Here is a 19,253-nt window from a genome sequence, read left to right on the forward strand (position 1 = left end):
CTGGTTAACATGAGATGTTAGACAATAGACTGTTTTTCTGGGTACATATCGGGGGAAATTCTATAAGGGGCGCCTAAAGTTAGGCACCTATCTCAATTAGTAAATTGTCTTCAATTATAAGCTTTAACAAACTCATAATTGAAAAAAAAAATAAAAATTAATTGAGAAATAGGTGCCTATCTTAAACGCGATTCTACATAAGATAACACACGCTGCCTAGTGACACCTAATACCAAAGTAGGAGTGTTTAGGGGTGGAGAATGACTTAGGCGCTGCAAGGCACGATTCCCTGAAGAACATTAGGCGCCTATAAAACCCTGGCCTACATTACAGGAGCCTAAGTTTTATGTTTGGCGCCAATTACAGAATCTGGCCCATCATGTTCAAGCAAACAGGCATTTTGTTACAGTAAGGGGCACATTACAAACCAGGATATTTAAGTGTACATAAAAAGTTTTTTGACAGAATTTTCTCATTCCAGGCCGCTAAATTGAATACATGGCTTGGAAAACCAATATTAGAGGCTACTTCTTATTCTGATTTTAGAAAATCATTAAAGACACGCCTGTTTGACATGTTTACATCTTAGTTGTGGTACTGTTTAACTTATCCTTGCTTTTTAACTGATGTATTCCAATTTTAATTGATTGTTTTAATATGTATTTTATCTACACTGACACTATGTATTTTTCCCTTTGTTGTGAACCGCTTTGAACATTTTGGTATAGCGGTATACAAAAATAAGTTGTTGTTATTATTATTATTACATATCTGGATCTGCCCAAGACTTGACTGAGAGGGAGATGCAAAGCAAAGCACTCTGGCAAGTGGAAGCACTGCATTAAAAACATGTCCCAGGAAAAAGCACAATAAATGCCTTTCAGAATCCTGCTCATTAAACATGTAATGATAATGGCAACTGTGTGATGAGAGTCACCAGGTAACTATGGAATTGTTTGCCACTGTTTGCTACTCCTGAGAGACAGGATATTTACACCTTAGGCTGATAAGCTTTATATGGCTGCCTAGGGTTTTCATTATGGACTTATTTATCTGTGGTTTGGAGGAGTAAAGAGAAGAACTACTTAAACACAATGCTTGCATTATACTGACGTAGAAGGAACTATAAACTCTAGCTTTACTTCCCCTTCTAGCAGAGGCAAAAGAGATAAGGTGTAGGAAAGCAAATTGGGCCCTGTGCTTCACAGCACAAAGGAAAGGGTTTTTGTAAACCTTTATCTAGATGAAATGCTCACCTTTATGGGCACTGCTGAGGAGATGTGCAGGGCTGAGATCATAAGCTCTCTGAGAAGCGTGATGAAACAGTGTAGACAGTTATAGACTATTTTTCTGGCTGCCTTGTTGAACACCTGAAGCTCCTCCACAAGTTGAGCATTGAGGGCCTCGTAGTCTTTCCTCGACTGGTCCAGCTCATCTCCTGAAGACTTCTGAAGGCAGCTGTTGTAGTCCAGCAGCTTGTCGTAACGCTTTTGAATGAGCTTCTGCGGGCCTGGGACCATGGCCTGAAGTGTGGTGAGAGGCACCAAGACGAGCCTGTCCAAGTGAGCTACCTGAACAAAGTAAAACCAAAGCAACAGTCAAGCACCAGCCGCGGAACTGCTCATTAATAAAACTTGCAGACTGTGCCTCTACACGGCAGTCCGGAATTTCACGACATATCATCACACACTGGTTCAAAGTATGATTGGAACAAGAGACAGGGACCTATCAAGGAAGACAGAACGGAACAGTGGCCATTTCAGAAACAATATTGTAAATTTTTGTCATGCATTGCAAAAGCAAACTTAATGGCAGGCTCATACATATGTACAATCCACTTGCCTCCTAAACCTGAGGCCCCAAACTCTGCCTGGGGACCCAAAAATCAGGCTGAGGGAGTCCACTCTGGGAATCTCCTCCACTCACCTATCTCAATCCACTCAACACCAGGGGTGTGCACTGAGTATGATTCATTTCATTTCTTTTATTTGTTTATTTCCAAGGGCAACTTAAAATAAGTAGTGTAAAAGAAAAGTTTCAAAATCTCAAATTCAAGCCTCTCTGATCGTTTTCAAGAGCTTCCAAGTAGGTACAGGTGGCAAAAGAATCTCTCATAGCCAACACTCTCCACACTACACTCTTCCTCATGTCTGCTCAAACCTTCCAAGTTCAAGTTATTTAATATCCCGCAAATATAAAACCAGGAGGTAAATCTAAGTTGTTTACCATATTTTCACGCATATAATGCGCGCGTTATACATGATTTTACAAACCGAGTATAACCATGCGCGTTATATGTGTGAGCGCGTTATACAAAAAAATTTTTTTCAGTGCGATCCAGCATCCCCCCCTGCGAACCGGCATCCTTCCCCCCGCTTGCGTCACCCCCCCTCCCCCGCAATCCTACATCCCCCCCAGCACTGCAAAGACATCGGTCGCTTACCCGATTGGGCACCGGCACCAGCACCAATGCACAGGACGTGCCAGTGCCAGTGCCCGAAGATTCTCCCTCGTTGGGCTGGGCTGGGCTGGGCGGTGCAAGGGAGATCCTCCCTCTTCCCTGTGCCGGGCTGGACTGGGCTTTGAGCATTTGCGCATGCTCAAAGCCAGGGGTGCCCAACGAGTCGATCACGATCGACAGGTCGTTCGCTCAGGCGACCCCAGTCGATCGCATAGCAGGTTCCCTTCTTCCCTTCTCTTTTTTTCCCCTCCTGACTGGCCCGCCTCTTAAAGAACGCTGGCCAATCAGAGTGCTGGAAGGGCGGGGTGAAGGTCGGTGGGGGACGGAGCTCAACGCATCACAAGAAATAGAAGCGCCTGTAATGATTGAGGTAAGAGCGAGGCCTAATGCTGCCCGATATACAATTTTAAAACCCCCAAAATCGGCCTCCCAATCAGTGGCGTACCGAGGTGGGGTAGTCCGCCCCTGCCCCGGGTGCACGGCTTGGAGGGATGCACAGCCGTCCGGGTCCTCCTGCCCTTTCTTTCCACCGGTCTGCGCACGGGGCTCGCACCCGTCGCCCAAATGGTGCTGTTGGTTATCGCGAGACTCACGGGAGTTGACGGCATCATTCGAGCGTCGGCTCGGGACCAGGCAGGCGCTAGTCCCGAGCGCAGACCGGGGGAAAAGAAAGGCAGGATGACCCGGACCTGGCCGGCTGTGCACCCGGGTGGATCGTCCCCCTTCTAAATCCACTTGTCTTTTATTCAGTTCAACTAATGAGCATTGTGACAGGCAGTTCTTATGGGGCAGTTGTTGGAGGTATTTCTTTGTTTTTCTGTGCCTAAGTATTCTATTAATTTAACTTCCTTATTCCTGTGGGGATCTCCAAAGGGGACGAATGGGAGATGGCCGGTGGCAGGTGGTACTTTAGCAATTCTTACAGGTTGCCATAGGCCTCAGGAGCTGTCTTCCCTCTGCCGTGGTCCTGCCCCTCCTCTAAGTCAGAGACAGGCTTGGGGCAGAGGGAAGACAGCTCCTGAGGTCTATGGCAACCTGCAAGGATCGCTAAAGTACCAGCGATCCTCTCTGCAGACTGCTCTCTGCTGGAATTAGGTAAATGGATGTGGGAAGGGTAGGCCTTCGGGGGGGGGGGGGGGGTGCAGTCCTTCAAGGGGTAGTGCAGGCCTTCAGGGGGGGGGGGGGTCAGGCCTTCAGGGGAGGGGTGCTGTATAATAAAAAAATATTTGAACATAAATACAAAGTACACTCGGTGTGTATATATATATATATATATATATATATATATATATATATATATATATATATATATAAATATATATATGTTTAGCATTTTTATTGTTGGTAGATCATTTTGACTTGGTCATTTTAAAAGTAGCTCTCAAGCCCAAAAAGTGTGGGCACCCCTGCTCAAAGCCTTCTGGTCTCGCTCTCTCCGAGATTCTGAATCTGAGAATGCGCAAATACTCAAAGCCCAGTCCAGCCCGGCACAGGGAAGAGGGAGGATCTCCCTCGCACCGCCCAGCCCAGCCCAACGAGGGAGGATCTTCGGGCACTGGCACGTCCTGTGCATTGGTGCTGGTGCCCAATCGGGTAAGCGATGTCTTTGCGGTGCTGGGGGGATGTAGGATCGCGGAGAAGGGGGGTGATGCGAGCGGGGTGGAGGATGCCGGTTCGCAGGCCAGAAGAGGGAGTAAGCAGGAGGAGGTTATAGCAGCATGCGCGGTATACGCGTGTGCGTGCTATATAAAAAATTTTTACACAAATGGTTTGGACCTGTGCGCTATACACGTATGCGTGTTATACACGTATGCGCGTTATATGCGTGAAAATATGGTACATTAAAAAAAATTTTAAATGAATATTTAAATAGGGAAGAAAACAAAAAAGTAAAACAAAACATAAAAACCAAAATGAAAACATTGAAAAAAAGGTCTGCTGCAGCACTGCCACTATTGCTAAGTTTTTATTACAGATTATGACAGCAATGTATGTCCAAGAAAGCCTTTTGTAGAACTCTGTTGTAACACGGTACTGTGTTAGTTAAAAATACTGAGAATACATAAATGGTAGTATAAGAACATATGAACAGCCTTACTGGGTCAGACCAATGGTCCATCTAGCCCAGTATTCCGTCTTCACGGAGGTCAATCCAAGTCACAAGTACCTGGCAAAAACCCAAATAGTAGCAGCATTCCATGCCACCAATCCAGGGCAAGCAGTGACTTCTCCCATGTCTTTCTCAACAGCAGTTTATGAACTTTTCCTCCAGGAACTTGTCCACACCTTTTTTTAAATCAGCTACATTAACCACTCTTACCACATCCTCTGGCAAAGGATTCCAGAGCTTATCTATTCTCCGAGTGAAAAAATATTTCTTCCTATTGGTTTTAAAAGTATTAGTCTGTAACACAAATTTTCAGGCATTTAGAAACTGTGCTGAATGTAAGTAATAATGTAATGTGTAACAGAATAAGTGAGAATGTGAGGCAGATAGATGCAAATATATGGAAAAGTAGAATCAGATTATAACAGAAGATGGTGTGCTTGCTCTACAGTCAAAGTGTGGGAAGCTCCAGGGCCTGAAATTTTTTTCAATTTCATTGTTGGAATTATTCAAGCAGAATCTTTTGCTGGGCTCTTAGTACCTCACTGTCTGCCATCACTTCTGCTGCACTCACCCTCAATCTTACTACTGCCACCACTGTTGCACTCGAGGATAACAGCGCTGGCAACACACCAGGCTACTGCTGGGAATGATTGTGCTGGGGACGCAGCCCTAATCCTAATGTCAATAAGTGGTGACCATGGGGGACAAGTTTTCCATTCCATTGCCTTTCCTCTTTCTGCAGCTTATGGAATACCACTGCATGATGGAAATAGCATTGTCATGGAAAAAGAGGAGAGGAAATACAGTGCTCTAATGGGAAAGAGGAAGAGAAGATGCCTTTTTGGAGAAGAGACAAGGAGGTGCTAGGGTGTTTCAAGTGGAGGGCATTTAGCTCTGAAGGGGACCACTTTAGTCATTTGGCTCAGATGGGATCCCTCCTGGAACTAACATGGATCCTTCTATGAAGGTCAGTGATAATGTATCCTTCATCCATAAAACGTTCTATACTCTTGCTGTAGAGGATATTCTAAAGCTAAGCACTTCAATTTATTTTGGTAAAAGAGGCGCTGGCCCTTCACAAACAGCTACTACAGAGCCTCATTGAAATTCTTACTACAGAAGTATGTTTTATCAGTAGAGTGACTGTGTGGACTGTGTGGACCTTAGTATGTACAAAAGCCCCTTTCTCTTGTTCCATTTCATTTTAGTTACAGCTTCAGAGTATAAAGTTAAGGTGAAATAGAAGCTAGGGGTATCCAGAGAATAAAGAGAAACAATGTGGCAGCCTTGTTAGTCCACTCTTAATGATAATATGTAGAAATAAAAAGAAATAAAACAAAATAAATCAGGTGATACATTTTTAACTAGAGTATGGTTAGATTAGCTTTAGTATCCAAAAAGGAGAGAGAATTTTGCCCGCTATCTCCTGTACTGAGAAGCACAGCTACAAACAAGGAAATAATATAGAAATACATGTTTTCCAGAGAAGGGAAAATGCAAGGTCTATAAACAACAAAGACACAATACTAAATGGCCTCCTCACAGACAATAACTTGGACATCTTCCTAATTACAGACACCTGGCTCAAAGACAATGATGGAACTACCCTGGGTATGCTGTGCCCTCCAGGATACCAAGCAATAGCTTGCTCACGCATTGACACTAGAGGTGGAGGTGTAGCTGCCATCATAAAGTCCAACCTCAACCCAAGACTGATAGATACCATCATGCTAGACGCCCTAACGTGCTAGAGTGCCTCACCATCTCGGTGGGTCACAACAGAGACCTAACCTTTGCTTTGATATACAGAGCATCACACTCTCCAATGACAATCTTAGATAACCTACTATCCGTCCTTAGCAAACTGGTCATCGTATACAACCAAATCATCATACTTGGAGACTTCAACTTCACAAACTACCCACACAACACTGGAGCCCCAGCAGATTTCATCACTTCTCTGTCAGACCTAGGCTTCCAACAAATGGTCTCCTCACCAACTCACTTTGCGGGCCACATCCTAGACCTAATCTTTATTCAAAAAGACACTTTACTCAACACACAAACCCCAGCCTACACCACCAAACCAGTACCCTGGGCTGATCACCATTTGATCACATTCAACCATACCTGCACAACAAAGCAACATTCAACCAGGAAGCAACAACAACAATGCAATCAACTTAGAGAATCTCTCCACAGGCCTTTCTAAACTAGCAGGAACATCAAAACCAAACTCTCAATCTGTTGACAAAGCTGCCGAGGACTGGCACACTGAGGTAAAAACCCTATATGAAGGTCTGGCGCCGGTCAAAGAAATCAAATACTACCCTGCAAATATTCCTTCCCACTGATTTACTGACAACTTAAGAACTAAGAAAAGAGAACTAAGCCAAGTGGACAGGAAATGGTACAAATCCAGACTTAACAGTGACATGTCCAAATGGAAGGATCTGCATGAAGAATATAAAAAAGCCACCCTAGAGGCTAAAAAAAAGTACTCCGGCTGTGAACTAAAGGCAGTGCTGAGCAGACTTGCACAGTCTGTGTCCTGTGTAAGACAATTCGGTTTAGGATGGGCTGGAGAAGGCTTTGATGGAAACTCCAGTAAATTGGAATGAGGATAGTGCAGAGCAGACTTTTACAGCATCAGTAGTGGCTTATGTGCTAATGGCCGCACGCTAATAGAAAAATTAATGCATAGCCATTAACACAGAAAATTTAAAAATTGGTTATTTTACCCAAGTGGTAAAAATGGCCTTAGGGTGTGGGAATGACTTGCATAAGAACATAAGAATTGCCGCTGCTGGGTCAGACCAGTGGTCCATCATGCCCAGCAGTCCGCTCCCATGGTGACCCTTAGGTCAAAGACCATAGAAACATAGAATATGATGGCAGAAAAGGGTCGAAGGCCCAACAAGTCTACCCACTCAAGAACCCTCCCTCCCAACTAGTCTGCCTACTCAAGAACCCTTCTTCCCTGGAGTATCTATTGTTTGAGCATAACTCTGTAGTACTCCCACCTGTTTGTCCCATCGACTCTTGAAGTCGAGCATGCTACTGGCCTCGACCACCTGGCGGGGAAGATCATTCCATCGATCAATCACCCGTTCGGTGAAGAAGTATTTCCTGGTGTCACCATGAAATCTTCCTCTCTTAAATTTTAGTGAATGCCCTCTTGTCGCTGTGGAACCCTTTAGAAAAAAGATTTCCTCCTCCACTTTGATGTGACCCATGATGTATTTAAATGTTTCTATCATGTCCCCCCTTTCTCTGCACTCCTCGAGAGAATATAAGTGCAGTCTGATCAGGCGTTCTTCATATGGGATGTTTTTAAATCCTGAGACCATCCTAGTGGCCATTCTCTGTATCGACTCCATTCTCTTCACATCCTTTTGATAATGTGGCCTCCAAAATTGTACTCCAGGTGAGGCCTCACCATGGATCTGTATAACGGTAGTATGACTTCCGGCTTCTGATGCAACCCAGTATTTGTCTGGCCTTTGCTGAAGCTTTCTCCACCTGATTAGCAGTTTTCATGTCTTCCCGGATGAGAACTCCCAAGTCCCTTTCTGTAGTAGTTCTTGTTAAGTTTTCACCGTTCAAGGTGTATGTTTTGCATGGATTTCCGCTCCCAAGGTGCACTACTTTACATTTCTTAGCATTAAAGTTTAGTTGCCAAGTACTGGACCATTTTTCCAATACAAGCAGGTCTTGCTCCATAGTGTTGGGCCTGGTTGCGCTGTTAGGTTCTGATGCCCTGCCCACAACGTTGCAGATTAGCGTCGTCGGCAAATAGTGTAATTTTGCCTCGAAGTCCCTGAGTCAGATCCCCTACAAAGATATTAAATAGCATCAGGCCCAAGACCGAGCCTTGCGGCACTCCACTGGTCACTCTTGACATTTTTAGGAGATACCATTTACCACCACTCTTTGAAGCCTGCCGCTAAGCCAGTCTTGTACCCATGCTGTCAGTGTTTCTCCTAGTCCTAGCGAGTTCATCTTGTTTAATAACCTACGGTGTGGAACACTATCAAAAGCCTTACTAAAGTCCAAATACACTATGTCCAGGGACTCACCCTCATCCAGTTTTTTTGTTACCTAATCAAAGAAGCTTATCAGATTGGATTGACAAGACCTTCCCTTTGTAAAGCCATGCTGGTGGGGATCTCATAATCTTTCATCATCCAGGAACATGTCTAATCTGTTCTTAATCAATTTTTCTATGAGTTTACTCACTATTGATGCGAGACTCACCGGTCTATAATTTTCAGCCTCTGACCTACCTCCTTTTTAGTGGAGCTGGATAACATTGGCAGTTTTCCAGTCTAGGGGTACTTTTCCCTTGCTCAGGGAAAGATTGAAGAGCACGGCCAATGGCTCTGCCAGGACATCGCTCAATTCTCAAAGTACTCTAGGGTGTAGATTGTCTGGGCCCATAGCTTAGTTTACTTTTATTTTTGATAGCTCACGGTAGACTTTGCTTGCAGTAAATTCCATGTCCCGGAATGGATCTTCCAAACCCCCCTTGTCTGTAGCTGAGGATCGGATCCTGGCGCTTCGCAGGTGAAGACTGAGAAGTTGTTATTGAGTATTTCTACTTTGTCTGTGTCGGAGTCTGTAAAGTTACCGTCAGGTTTATTTAGATGCCCAATACTGCTTGTATTCTTCTTCCTGTCACTAACGTATTTCAAAAAGGATTTCTCCCCTTTCTTTACCTGCCTAGCTATGTTTTCTTCCATCCGGAGTTTAGCCTCTCTGACTGTCGTTTTAACTTTTCTGGATTTAGCCATATAGGTTTCTTTAGCTTCAGATTGCTGTGATTGTTTGTAGGTAGCGAACGCTTTTTTTTTTTTTTTTTTTTACTAGTTTTGAGATCTCCGCGGAGAACCACTGTGGTTTCTTGTTCCTGCGTCGTTTCCTGAGTCTAGCCTTACCTGCGTATGTTCTGGTTCAGCAGGAACTTGTCTAACTTTGTCTTGAATCCCTGGAGGGTGTTTTCCCCTATAACAGCCTCCGGAAGAGCGTTTCAGATTTCTACCACTTTCTGAGTGAAGAAGAACTTCCTTATGTTTGTATGGAATCTATCCCCTTTTAGCTTTAGAGAGTGCCCTCTCGTTCTCGCTGCCTTGGAGAGGGTGAACAACCTGTTATCTTGAATGTTTCAATCATGTCCCCTCTCAGTCTCCTCTTTTCAAGGGAGAAGAGGCCCAGTTTCTCTAATCTTTTACTGGTATTTGATAAAAGGGTCTCTAAGATTCTTAATCATTCAAATTATTTTGTATCTGGGGAGTATTAAATGATTGAACTCCTACACTGATGCTTATTCCGGGAATTGCTAAGTAAAATGGGACATTTTCTATGCTGCCCTTTATCATATCATGAAGCACTTTTTCCACTGACATTGTCCAAGTACGAATACAACATGCTCTGATAAAAAGGGAACATAGAAAATAATATTTAAAACATCAGTGGAGAAGTTATATTTTTGAATTATGGTTAAAAACATTTTTTTAAAACCCAAAACATTTTAGGACAAAAGCTAAGAGAACTTAGGAGTGAGACCAAGAGACCCTAAAATAAAGGCAGGAAACACTGGCACACTGAGGTAAAAACCCTATAATCAACATAATATTATTGCTTTAATTAAGCACCCCAGATGCTACTGATGTGTGAAGACAGCTCCATTTCCAGAAGAGCCTCCTGGGAAAGGCTCCAGGTACACAGGTGCATCACTTATGCAACACATCAGGACTAAACTCAGATCTTGAAAATTCTGATGCTCGGAAATTATATCTGAAAGAAGGGATGTACCTTCAAGTAGAAAACGGTGGCTATAGTGATCACGATTAGCTCTGCTAGGTTTCAGGGCTTTCTTCTGGCATTATATCAAATTGCTTTCATGTAAGGGGGTGGGCAGAATGGTCCATCCTTTTCCCAGCTGCAGCCTGGGTTTCATTCCAATCATCATAAACACAGAGACTTACAAAATCCTTGTAAGGGTGCCCGGCAGTGCTTTCAACATCTGGATCAGGACTCTTTCTGTCTTCACTGCATAAAATATCTTGAAGCTCCATTATTTTCTGAGCCCCTAGTGGTATGGCATCCTGAGAAACAAACAGAGAAAAAAAATGTATTGCATACTGAGAACATGGACCATTTCCTCCACGGAGTCAGTGACCTTTCTGCATAGTCTTTTGCAAATGCTAATAATCAACATAGTAGACATACGAGAAATTTTCACCAAACAATTCTGAATACAAGTATACACCAGTCTAGTCAAAACCTTCAGGGTTTAAAGGGATGCCCACTTGAAATTTCTCTGCTTATTTACATACTTATACTAAAAAGCAGTGAAAAAGGAGAATCCCTAAAAGCAAAGTTTGGTTGGTAGAGAGATGCTGTGATTTTAGCTCAAGGTTTCTTTATAAGAGGGAACTTCATACAAATAAATTACTTTCTTGTATCATCTTAGCTAGCCAGATAGAGCATTAGTGGAGTGGAGGAAGAATTATTTTTTCTTACGGGTCCCACAGCAACAAGAGGGCATCCGCTAAAACTTAAGGGGGGAAGATTTCATGGTGACACCAGGAAATACTTCTTCACCGAACGGGTGATTGATCGATGGAATAAACTTCCACGCCAGGTGGTCGAGGCTAGTAGCGTACTCGACTTCAAAAGTCGATGGGACAAACAGGTGGGGGTGCTACAGAGTTATGCATAAAAGACAGGTACACCAGGGAGGGAGGGTTCCTGAGTGGGCAAACTATTTGTTGGGCCGCTGGCCTTCTTCTGCCGTCATATTCTATGTTTCAATGTTACTGGTTCCAGTGGCCTTCATTAAAACTGGATGAAGGCAGAAGAGCAGTTGTAGAGCTTGCTTTATATTGGGGTAATCAAAAATGATATTTCTCAAATACGACCACTGCCATTTTGATAGCCATTGCCAGCAAGAAAGCTAGATCGTGTAAGGTCAACCAGAAGAGCAGTGGTGTTAAAAGAGCAGGTCCTGCATAGCCAGAAAGAGAGAAGTCCTGTGAGAAAAGCTAACTTCCAGGCAGAAGTGAGAGTTTTGACTTCCTGCAGCAAGCCTCATTCCTGCCACCATGGTTGCTGGCTCTTTATTTTTCAATCTTTGTCCTGACAGTTTCCTCCTGTTCTTTTTGGATTCCCTATTCAATCAGAGCCAGTCTCTGTTAGGGGGGTCAAGTCATGCCGCCTCCCTGGTCGAACGTGTGCTCGTGGAACTCCCCATTCCCCTGCTGAAATCAGCTAATTTACTGGCATTATCCCCGTTTTGGTTTTTGTTTTGGACTGCTCACTGATATTCAGTACCTGAGGTCACAGAGCAGCAGTGGTTTGGGTTTCTCAGAGCCATCACCACCCAGTATGCCAGCAAAATCCCCAAAAGGAAACCAGGAAAAACCAAGCTCACCCTCGCTAAAGATGGCGCCAGAGCCTACCTCCTTCATGGTCCTTTCTGGGGACTGGATACAGGAAATTACCAAACCAGTTATGGCAGCCCTGGCAGACAGTCTCAATAAACTTCAATCGGTGGTTGATGAGCTGAATGAAAAGTTTGTCAATCAAGCTTGCCGATTGACGGAGTTGGAGCAGCGAATCTCCGTGCAAGAGAATCAGGGTGTGCACATGACAGCCCAGATTGCCCTGCTTCAGAAGGAGACAAAAGAACTTCAAGAAAAAGTTGACGACCAGGAGAACAGAAGATGGCACAATAACCTATGCCTGATTGGTTTGCCAGAACACATTAAGGATGAAGATCCCTACTCTGTTTTCAGTCACTGGCTGCCTAAAAAGCTAGGTCTCACCAGCGATCTGACTAAATATGGCTGCGAAAGAGCCCACCATGCGAGCCAAAAACAAACAGGAGTTTAAAGGCCCAGACTGGCAATAGCTCCCTACAGAACTTTAAGGGGAAAAGAAGAGACCCTTCAAGCTTACCGGAAAGCAGGTCCCTTAGAATACAAAGGGGCTAAAATCCTGCTGTTCAACGACTACTCGGTGTAAGTTGCAACACAACGCAAGTTGATGCCACCTTTCTGCTCAAAGCTACATAAAAAGGGCATATCTTTCACACTGGTATTCCCAGCCAAGCTCAGGATATGGCATGCAGGGAAATCCGAGCTCCTACAATTGGCGGATGAAGCACGGACCTACATGGACAAGCTGAACATGCCCTGATCCTGACTCACAAGCTTGCACTGGGCAATGGTGAGCGGTATGTTGTCGTTGCCAGTTAGCAATGGCCCCTTGTTGTATGTGGACAAATACCATTCTCTTATCTTTACTGTTTGTGGACAGTTTGCATGTTTTTTAAAAAAATCTTTATTAATTTTCAAATGTTAACAGTGCCATATAATAAATTTAAACATAAACACTACACAGAACGCACTTTAAATGCACAAATAATTTAAAAAACAATCATTTCACCCATGCGAACTGCTTTAGGGCTCCAGCAGCGGACTTGCTGTTGGTTGGCCATGGAGTGCGTCGGACTAGTCGGGATTGTAAACACCAGTTTTCTACCTCTGAATCTGCTTTTGGGGCTTGAATCGCTTTTCAGAGGTCGCAGACAAAGAATTCACTTGTCTGTTTCTCATTTCTCTCTCCTTTCTCTCACTTTGTAAGCTGGATGCTTTTTGAAATGTGTGCAGTAGGGGGTATGGGGACGCAAGGAAGACACGGGGAGGCTGCATGGTGTGATGCATTGGCAGTGGCATTGCTGATGCGGAGGGCTGGTTATTTGTGAGGGGAGATGAGGAGGGGAGGGAGGGGTGTGTGTGTGAGTGTGAATGGGATTGGAAGAGTGCAGGGGGGAGCTACTTGGGCTGGGCTTCAAGAACCAGCCTCTGTTAAGATATTGTACCATCAAACATCATTCTGTTTGTAATGCTGATCTGTGTTTGGTTTTATTGTGTATGTATCTTTTATTCCTCGCCTAGATTTGTGGATAGGTGGGTTATAAATAATTTTAAATAAATAAATTAAATAAATAAACTACACTGGAGGTGGGGGTGGGGGTGGGTGGGAAAGAAGCTTAATTATGACAGCTAGAGTCCATAAATGGAGACAATGCTTCAGGTCTTATAAAATCTTGGGACCTACATCTAGCTGCAAGGTTTTTGCCATTGCCAAATGACTGACTTTTTCCCAGTAAAAGCTGCTTGTATATCACCAATACTAAGCTATCATGGCAGTCTAAGAGCTAGATTTTCTCACAAAACAATGTTTTACAGTCCACAAGGGAGTTTATGTTTCTTGTGACACACAGAACTATGATGGGGAGGTGAGGCCACAGCTGCTTTTTGCTGCTGTATACTATCAAAATAACAAGATAGGACAGAAGAATAAAGGGAGGACAAGAGAATGAAAAATGGGACAGAGTGAAAAAGGGGTGAAAGAAAGATAGGGAAGCAGTAAGCAATAGGGGAGGGAGAAATAGGAGTGGCAGAAAGGAGGCAGGAAAGCAAGAAGAGGATGAGGAGTGGAGATGTGGGGAGGGAGAGGGAGAAGAAGGGATGAAAGACATGGAAAACGAAGCAAGGGTCAATGTCAGCAAAAGGAATAGATGAGAGAACCAGTTATTGACGGGACTGCTATGAAACAAAGCTGGGCCCAGGGCAAATATTCATAAGGACCCCCTCCTGCTTCTGATTGCCCTGCCTGCCTGTGCCCGCACCCTGTAGTTTAAATGCACAGAAACCACCTAGTTGCGAGGCAGTAACTTGTTGCTCGGTCTCCTGCTCCTGGGCCCATCCTCTTGCTGCTTCCCTGGGTATGGAGGGAGAGTTGTGGAGGCAAGCAGAAGGCTGGCTTGGTTTCCTGCTCCTGTGTCAGGTTATTGTGTTAATTCTGCTTTGCTGGCCACAAGTCCTTCTTCCTGCTGCAACCCACCTATGTGGAAACTGGAAGTTACTTCACAGAAGGCAGGATGCAGCAGGAAGAAGGACCTGTGGCTGGCAGAGCAGAATTAAAGCGATAACCCAGTACAAGGGCATGAGACCAATCCAGTCTTCTGCTTGCCACCGGAAGCCTCCCTTCTCTCTTGATCGGGGGAGGGGGGAGGGATGTTGGCAGGAAGGGAAAGACACTGGCATCACTGAAAAAAAGCTTTTCTATTGCAGAGGCTGGGCCTGGGGGAATTTTGCCCCCGCCACCCTCTCTTGGCAACTCTAGTTATGGGAAAGGAAAGATGGGAAAACAAAGGTCAAGAAATGTTTCAGGGTGCAAGCTTGTCACTCTGGTTCACCGCATTTTGATAAATACCCACTCAAGACTGTCCATTATGTTGTCAAAATACTGCGCTGGGAAATAAGAACATAAGATGTTGCCTCCACTGGGTCAGACCAGAGGTCCATCGCGCCCAGCGGTCCGCTCCCGCGGCGGCCCATCAGGTCCATGACCTGCGAAGTGGTTTCTGTCTAATCCTAAAACCTACCTCTACTTCTATCTGTACCCCTCAATCCCCTTTTCTTTTAGGAACCTATCTAGACCCTCCTTGAACCCCTGTAGCGTGCTCTGGCCAAGGGTCAAAGTGTGACAGTAACAGGTAAAAATACTCCAACTTACTGATCTAGGTACCTTACAGTTTTAGAGTTGTCACACCAGTGACGGAGATCGAGGGACATCATTAGACACTGCCCTAAGCACACTTCTAACAGCACTGAAACAGCCTGATTGGTGGACCTCTGCCATTATGCCAAGGTATATGAAACTCAAGAAACCTGTGTCAGAGAGAAACCTGATGCTCCGATTCCAGGGACAAACCTGGTGGTTTGTCCTCAGAAGAAATACATATTCCTGTGCCTAGAGAGGTAAACTGAATCCCCACCTTATTCTCTGAGAGGAGTTTATATTGCTGTCCCAGAGATGTCAACTGCAATCTACTGTCAACAAAGGGAGATGCAGCCAGTGCCAACAGGCGGACTATGACCCAGATGTTCCTTTGTAAGTGAGCTGTGGTACACTGGACTCTGGGGAGAGGCTGAGACCGCATCGCCTTATCTTGACGTGTGGATTAACATCAAACTCATATAAATGCTCAAGGAGCAAGTAGAAGGTTTCTTAAAAGGCTAAGAGCCTGCAGTTTGTGATCATATACTTTACAAATAACATGAATCTGTCTACTACTAGTTATCATTTCTATAGCGCTGAAAGGCGTACACAGCACTGTACATTTAACAAGCACTAGATGGTCCCTGCTCAGTAAGCTTACAATCTAATTTAGACAGACAGGACATATAGAGTTGGGGAGCTTATTGCAGAGAGAATGATAGGATGGACATAGGTATCTTACAATGAGTGGGAGTTAGGTGTTGAAAGCAGCCTGGAAAAAAAAATATAGGCTTTTAGCTTGGATTTGAGTACTGCTAGAGATTAAGGATTAGGCATTCCAGGCCATAGTGGTGAAAATCAGGGTACTTGAACTCTTCCCCTGAAAGATAACTGGGTTTACAGGCCATCAGCATTGAAATTGTTTTTTTAAAAAGGTGGATATGGGAGGTGGGGGGGTACAGGAACTACTTTATGTGCTTGCATAATTGGTGAAGTTTGTACCAGTACAGACCTGGAACTCCTGTGACTAGCACTGGTTATGTCAGACATGGGCAACTCCAGTCCTCGAGGGCTGGAATCCAATCGAGTTTTCAGGATTTCCCCAAAGAATATGCATTGAAAGCTGTGCATGCAAATAGATCTCATGCATATTCATTGGGGAAATCCTGAAAACTCGATTGGATTCTGTCCCTCGAGGACTGGAGTTGCTCATGTCTGGGCGATGTGATGAAGAGTAGACCTGGAGTTCTAGCATCTGATAGAAGTCATAAGATAAAGAGCTGGGTCTGAAGCCCCAGTGGTTGGTAAAATCCTGGAGAATGACACTGGGACAAATTTGTTCCCATTCCCATGGGATCTTTCTCCATCGCCGTCCTGTCCCTGCACCATCCCTGCAAGCTCTGTTCTCTTCTGTGGGGATGGGACGGGGTTGGAGATAGATCCCGCAGGGACGGGGACAAATTTGTCTCCGTGTCATTTCTCTAGCTGGAGCTCCACTAATTGGAGCAGCAACAAGGTGAGAGTGGGGAAGGTCGAAGTAGGAGAGAGAAGGAGTGAGTGGGTGGCTGGAAGAGTCAAGGAGGGAGAGAGGGGGAGGGGAGGCTGTTTTTTTGTACCACAATCTGTCCCTTCTAGTATGTATGACCTGATAATATTCTCCCTCAAGTAGGATGAGAAAGGCGACAAGAGGAGGATGAATTTTAGTAATTAAAGGTCGATTACAAATTCATATAAGATGAGGCCTTTGTACTGGACTAACTTAGTCAAGTAAAATATTAGGATAGTCCAACATTACTCTATATAATTTTTTTATTGACCTTAATCTTCATGTGGACTCACAACACAATAACCACACAATTTTACCAGGAAAAATTGTGATTGAAAGAGGGAAAGGGATTTGTATACTGCCTCTTTGTAGTTTTGCACCCACACTCAAAGTGGTTTACATGCAGGTGCTTCAAGCATTTTCCCCTATCTGTCCCTGTGGGCTCACGATCTATCTAATTTACCTGGGGCAGTGGAGGATTAAGTGACTTGCCCAGAGTCATAAAGAGCAGTGTGGGGTATAAACCCACAACCTCAGGGTGCTAAGGCTGTAGCTGGCAATTATACTCTAAAGCAGTGGTCTCAAACTCAAACCCTTTGCAGGGCCATATTTTGGTTTTGGAGGGCCTCAGAAAAAAATAGTTAATGTCTTAATAAAGAAATGACAATTTTGCATGAGATAAAACTCTTTATAGTTTATAAATCTTTCCTTTTGGCTGTCTTAATAATAATGTAATTTATAGCTAAAGAGACATATGATCAAGAAACTTTTATTTTACTTTTGTGATTATGATAAACATACCGAGGGCCTCAAAATAGTACCTCCGGGCCACAAGTCTGAGACCACTTGCTCTAAAGCCACCCAGCATTTGTTACAAGAACTCCTGTTAGAAGCTGCTATTGCATGGGACAATATAGTGAGATTTGATGTGCTTCGCATGCATGAGGAAAATGCTGATAACAAGAATTCTACCCATCTCATCCTGGTCCCACCTCTATAAAGATCCATCGTTATTAATGGCCTCCAGAAAGAACAAATATGGAATCAGCAGGGGAATGACAACAAGCCAAACAAACCTTTTTGTTGTTGAAATGGGAATGAGAAGGGTAAACCAATGTTCAGAAGTTTTACAGAAGAGGAGCATGCCTGTAGAGAGCTCTTCATGTATTCAGATACCCTTCTGGACAAGGTTTCCTTTAGGCAGTGATTATTTGCATGTTCAGTACTAGTGAATTTATTTTGCATAGTCATGGTTAGCATTTAAAGCATCAGAGAAAAACAGCAGATGAATTCAGCAGTCTCCCTCCATATATGCATACCCACCTGCAAGTGCTGAAGTGTATAGGAAATATTCTTCACACAAAGTCGCACGGTCTTTTCTAGGCTTCTAAATATTTTTTCTTCCTTGTTAAATATTTGGTCTTTTATCTAGAATACATATTAAAATAACTGTAAGAAACAGGGTGGCTGCTACAGGAGAGTCTCCCTATTGTGAAAATTGGTGCTATTTTCTCCCAAAGGAGGAATATCTTTTTTTTTTGTTTGTTTTATTTTAATGCTGTTGTTTCTCTCCTGTTATTCTTTTTCAGTGTAATTATGTTTAGGCATATCCACAGGGCCCTAAATAGAACTGACAAAAATTGTGCTAATTTGTTCACTGCTAATGTGTTCTCAGAAGTTCTATTTTGAGAGGCAGTTAGCACCTAGTCCGGTATTTAGCTCTTTTTAAAAATGGCACAGACTAGCACTGTATATTCTATACAGCAATAAATCCTTATTTTATTTTTATAACTGTTTATTGATTTTGTATAAATAGCTTATACAAAGTGCAACAGTTTACACAACAAAAATATCTTCAAAAACCACTTACATACTATGCACGAAAACATAAGAATATAAGAAATGCCTCTACTGGGTCAGACCTGAGGTCCATCGTGCCCAGCAGTCCGCTCACGCAGTGGCCCAACAGGTCTAGGACCTGTGCAGTAATCCTCTATCTATACCCCTCTATTCCCTTTTCCAGCAGAAAGTTGTCCAATTCCCTCTTGAACCCCAGTACCGTACTCTGCCCTATCACGCCCTCTGGAAACGCATTCCAGGTGTCCACCACACGCTGGGTAAAGAAGAACTTCCTAGCATTCGTTCTGAATCTGTCCCCTTTCAACTTTTCTGAATGCCCTCTTGTTCTTTTATTTTTTGAAAGTGTGAAGAATCTGTCCCTCTCTACTCTCTCTATGCCCTTCATGATCTTGTAAGTCTCTATCATATCCCCTCTAAGTCTTTTCTCCAGGGAAAAAAGTCCCAGTTTTTCCAATCTCTCAGCGTATGAAAGGTTTTCCATCCCTTTTATCAGACATGTCGCTCTCCTCTGAACCCTCTCGAGTATCGAGAAACAACCCTTCACTCCCTCCCTCTCATTCTTCTTGGATGTGTATGAAGAGAGTTTAAAATATTCTTAAATCTGGTAAGTACCAGCAGAGTCAATAAAATTTGAACTTTTAAAGGTGTTTGACATAAGACTCTAATGGCCCCCAAATCTCTTTGAACTTTTGGAATTCACC

General features: G+C 43.8%; 1 protein-coding gene across 1 annotated transcript in view; it reads right to left on the reverse strand.

Annotated features, from left to right (window-relative positions):
* The window catches only part of ARHGEF38 (Rho guanine nucleotide exchange factor 38), a 138,191-nt gene that overhangs the window by 9,177 nt on the left and 109,761 nt on the right, over positions 1 to 19,253 (reverse strand). Inside the window, exons 8-10 of the mRNA XM_033935741.1 lie at positions 18,016 to 18,120; positions 10,559 to 10,678; positions 1,257 to 1,571 (exon numbers count right to left, since the gene is read on the reverse strand). Of these exons, the coding sequence (XP_033791632.1) occupies positions 1,257 to 1,571; positions 10,559 to 10,678; positions 18,016 to 18,120 (540 nt within the window). The remainder of the gene's footprint in view (positions 1 to 1,256; positions 1,572 to 10,558; positions 10,679 to 18,015; positions 18,121 to 19,253) is intronic.

This window comes from Geotrypetes seraphini, chromosome 1, assembly GCF_902459505.1.
Source record: "Geotrypetes seraphini chromosome 1, aGeoSer1.1, whole genome shotgun sequence".
In the NCBI taxonomy this organism is placed as follows: domain Eukaryota; kingdom Metazoa; phylum Chordata; class Amphibia; order Gymnophiona; family Dermophiidae; genus Geotrypetes; species Geotrypetes seraphini.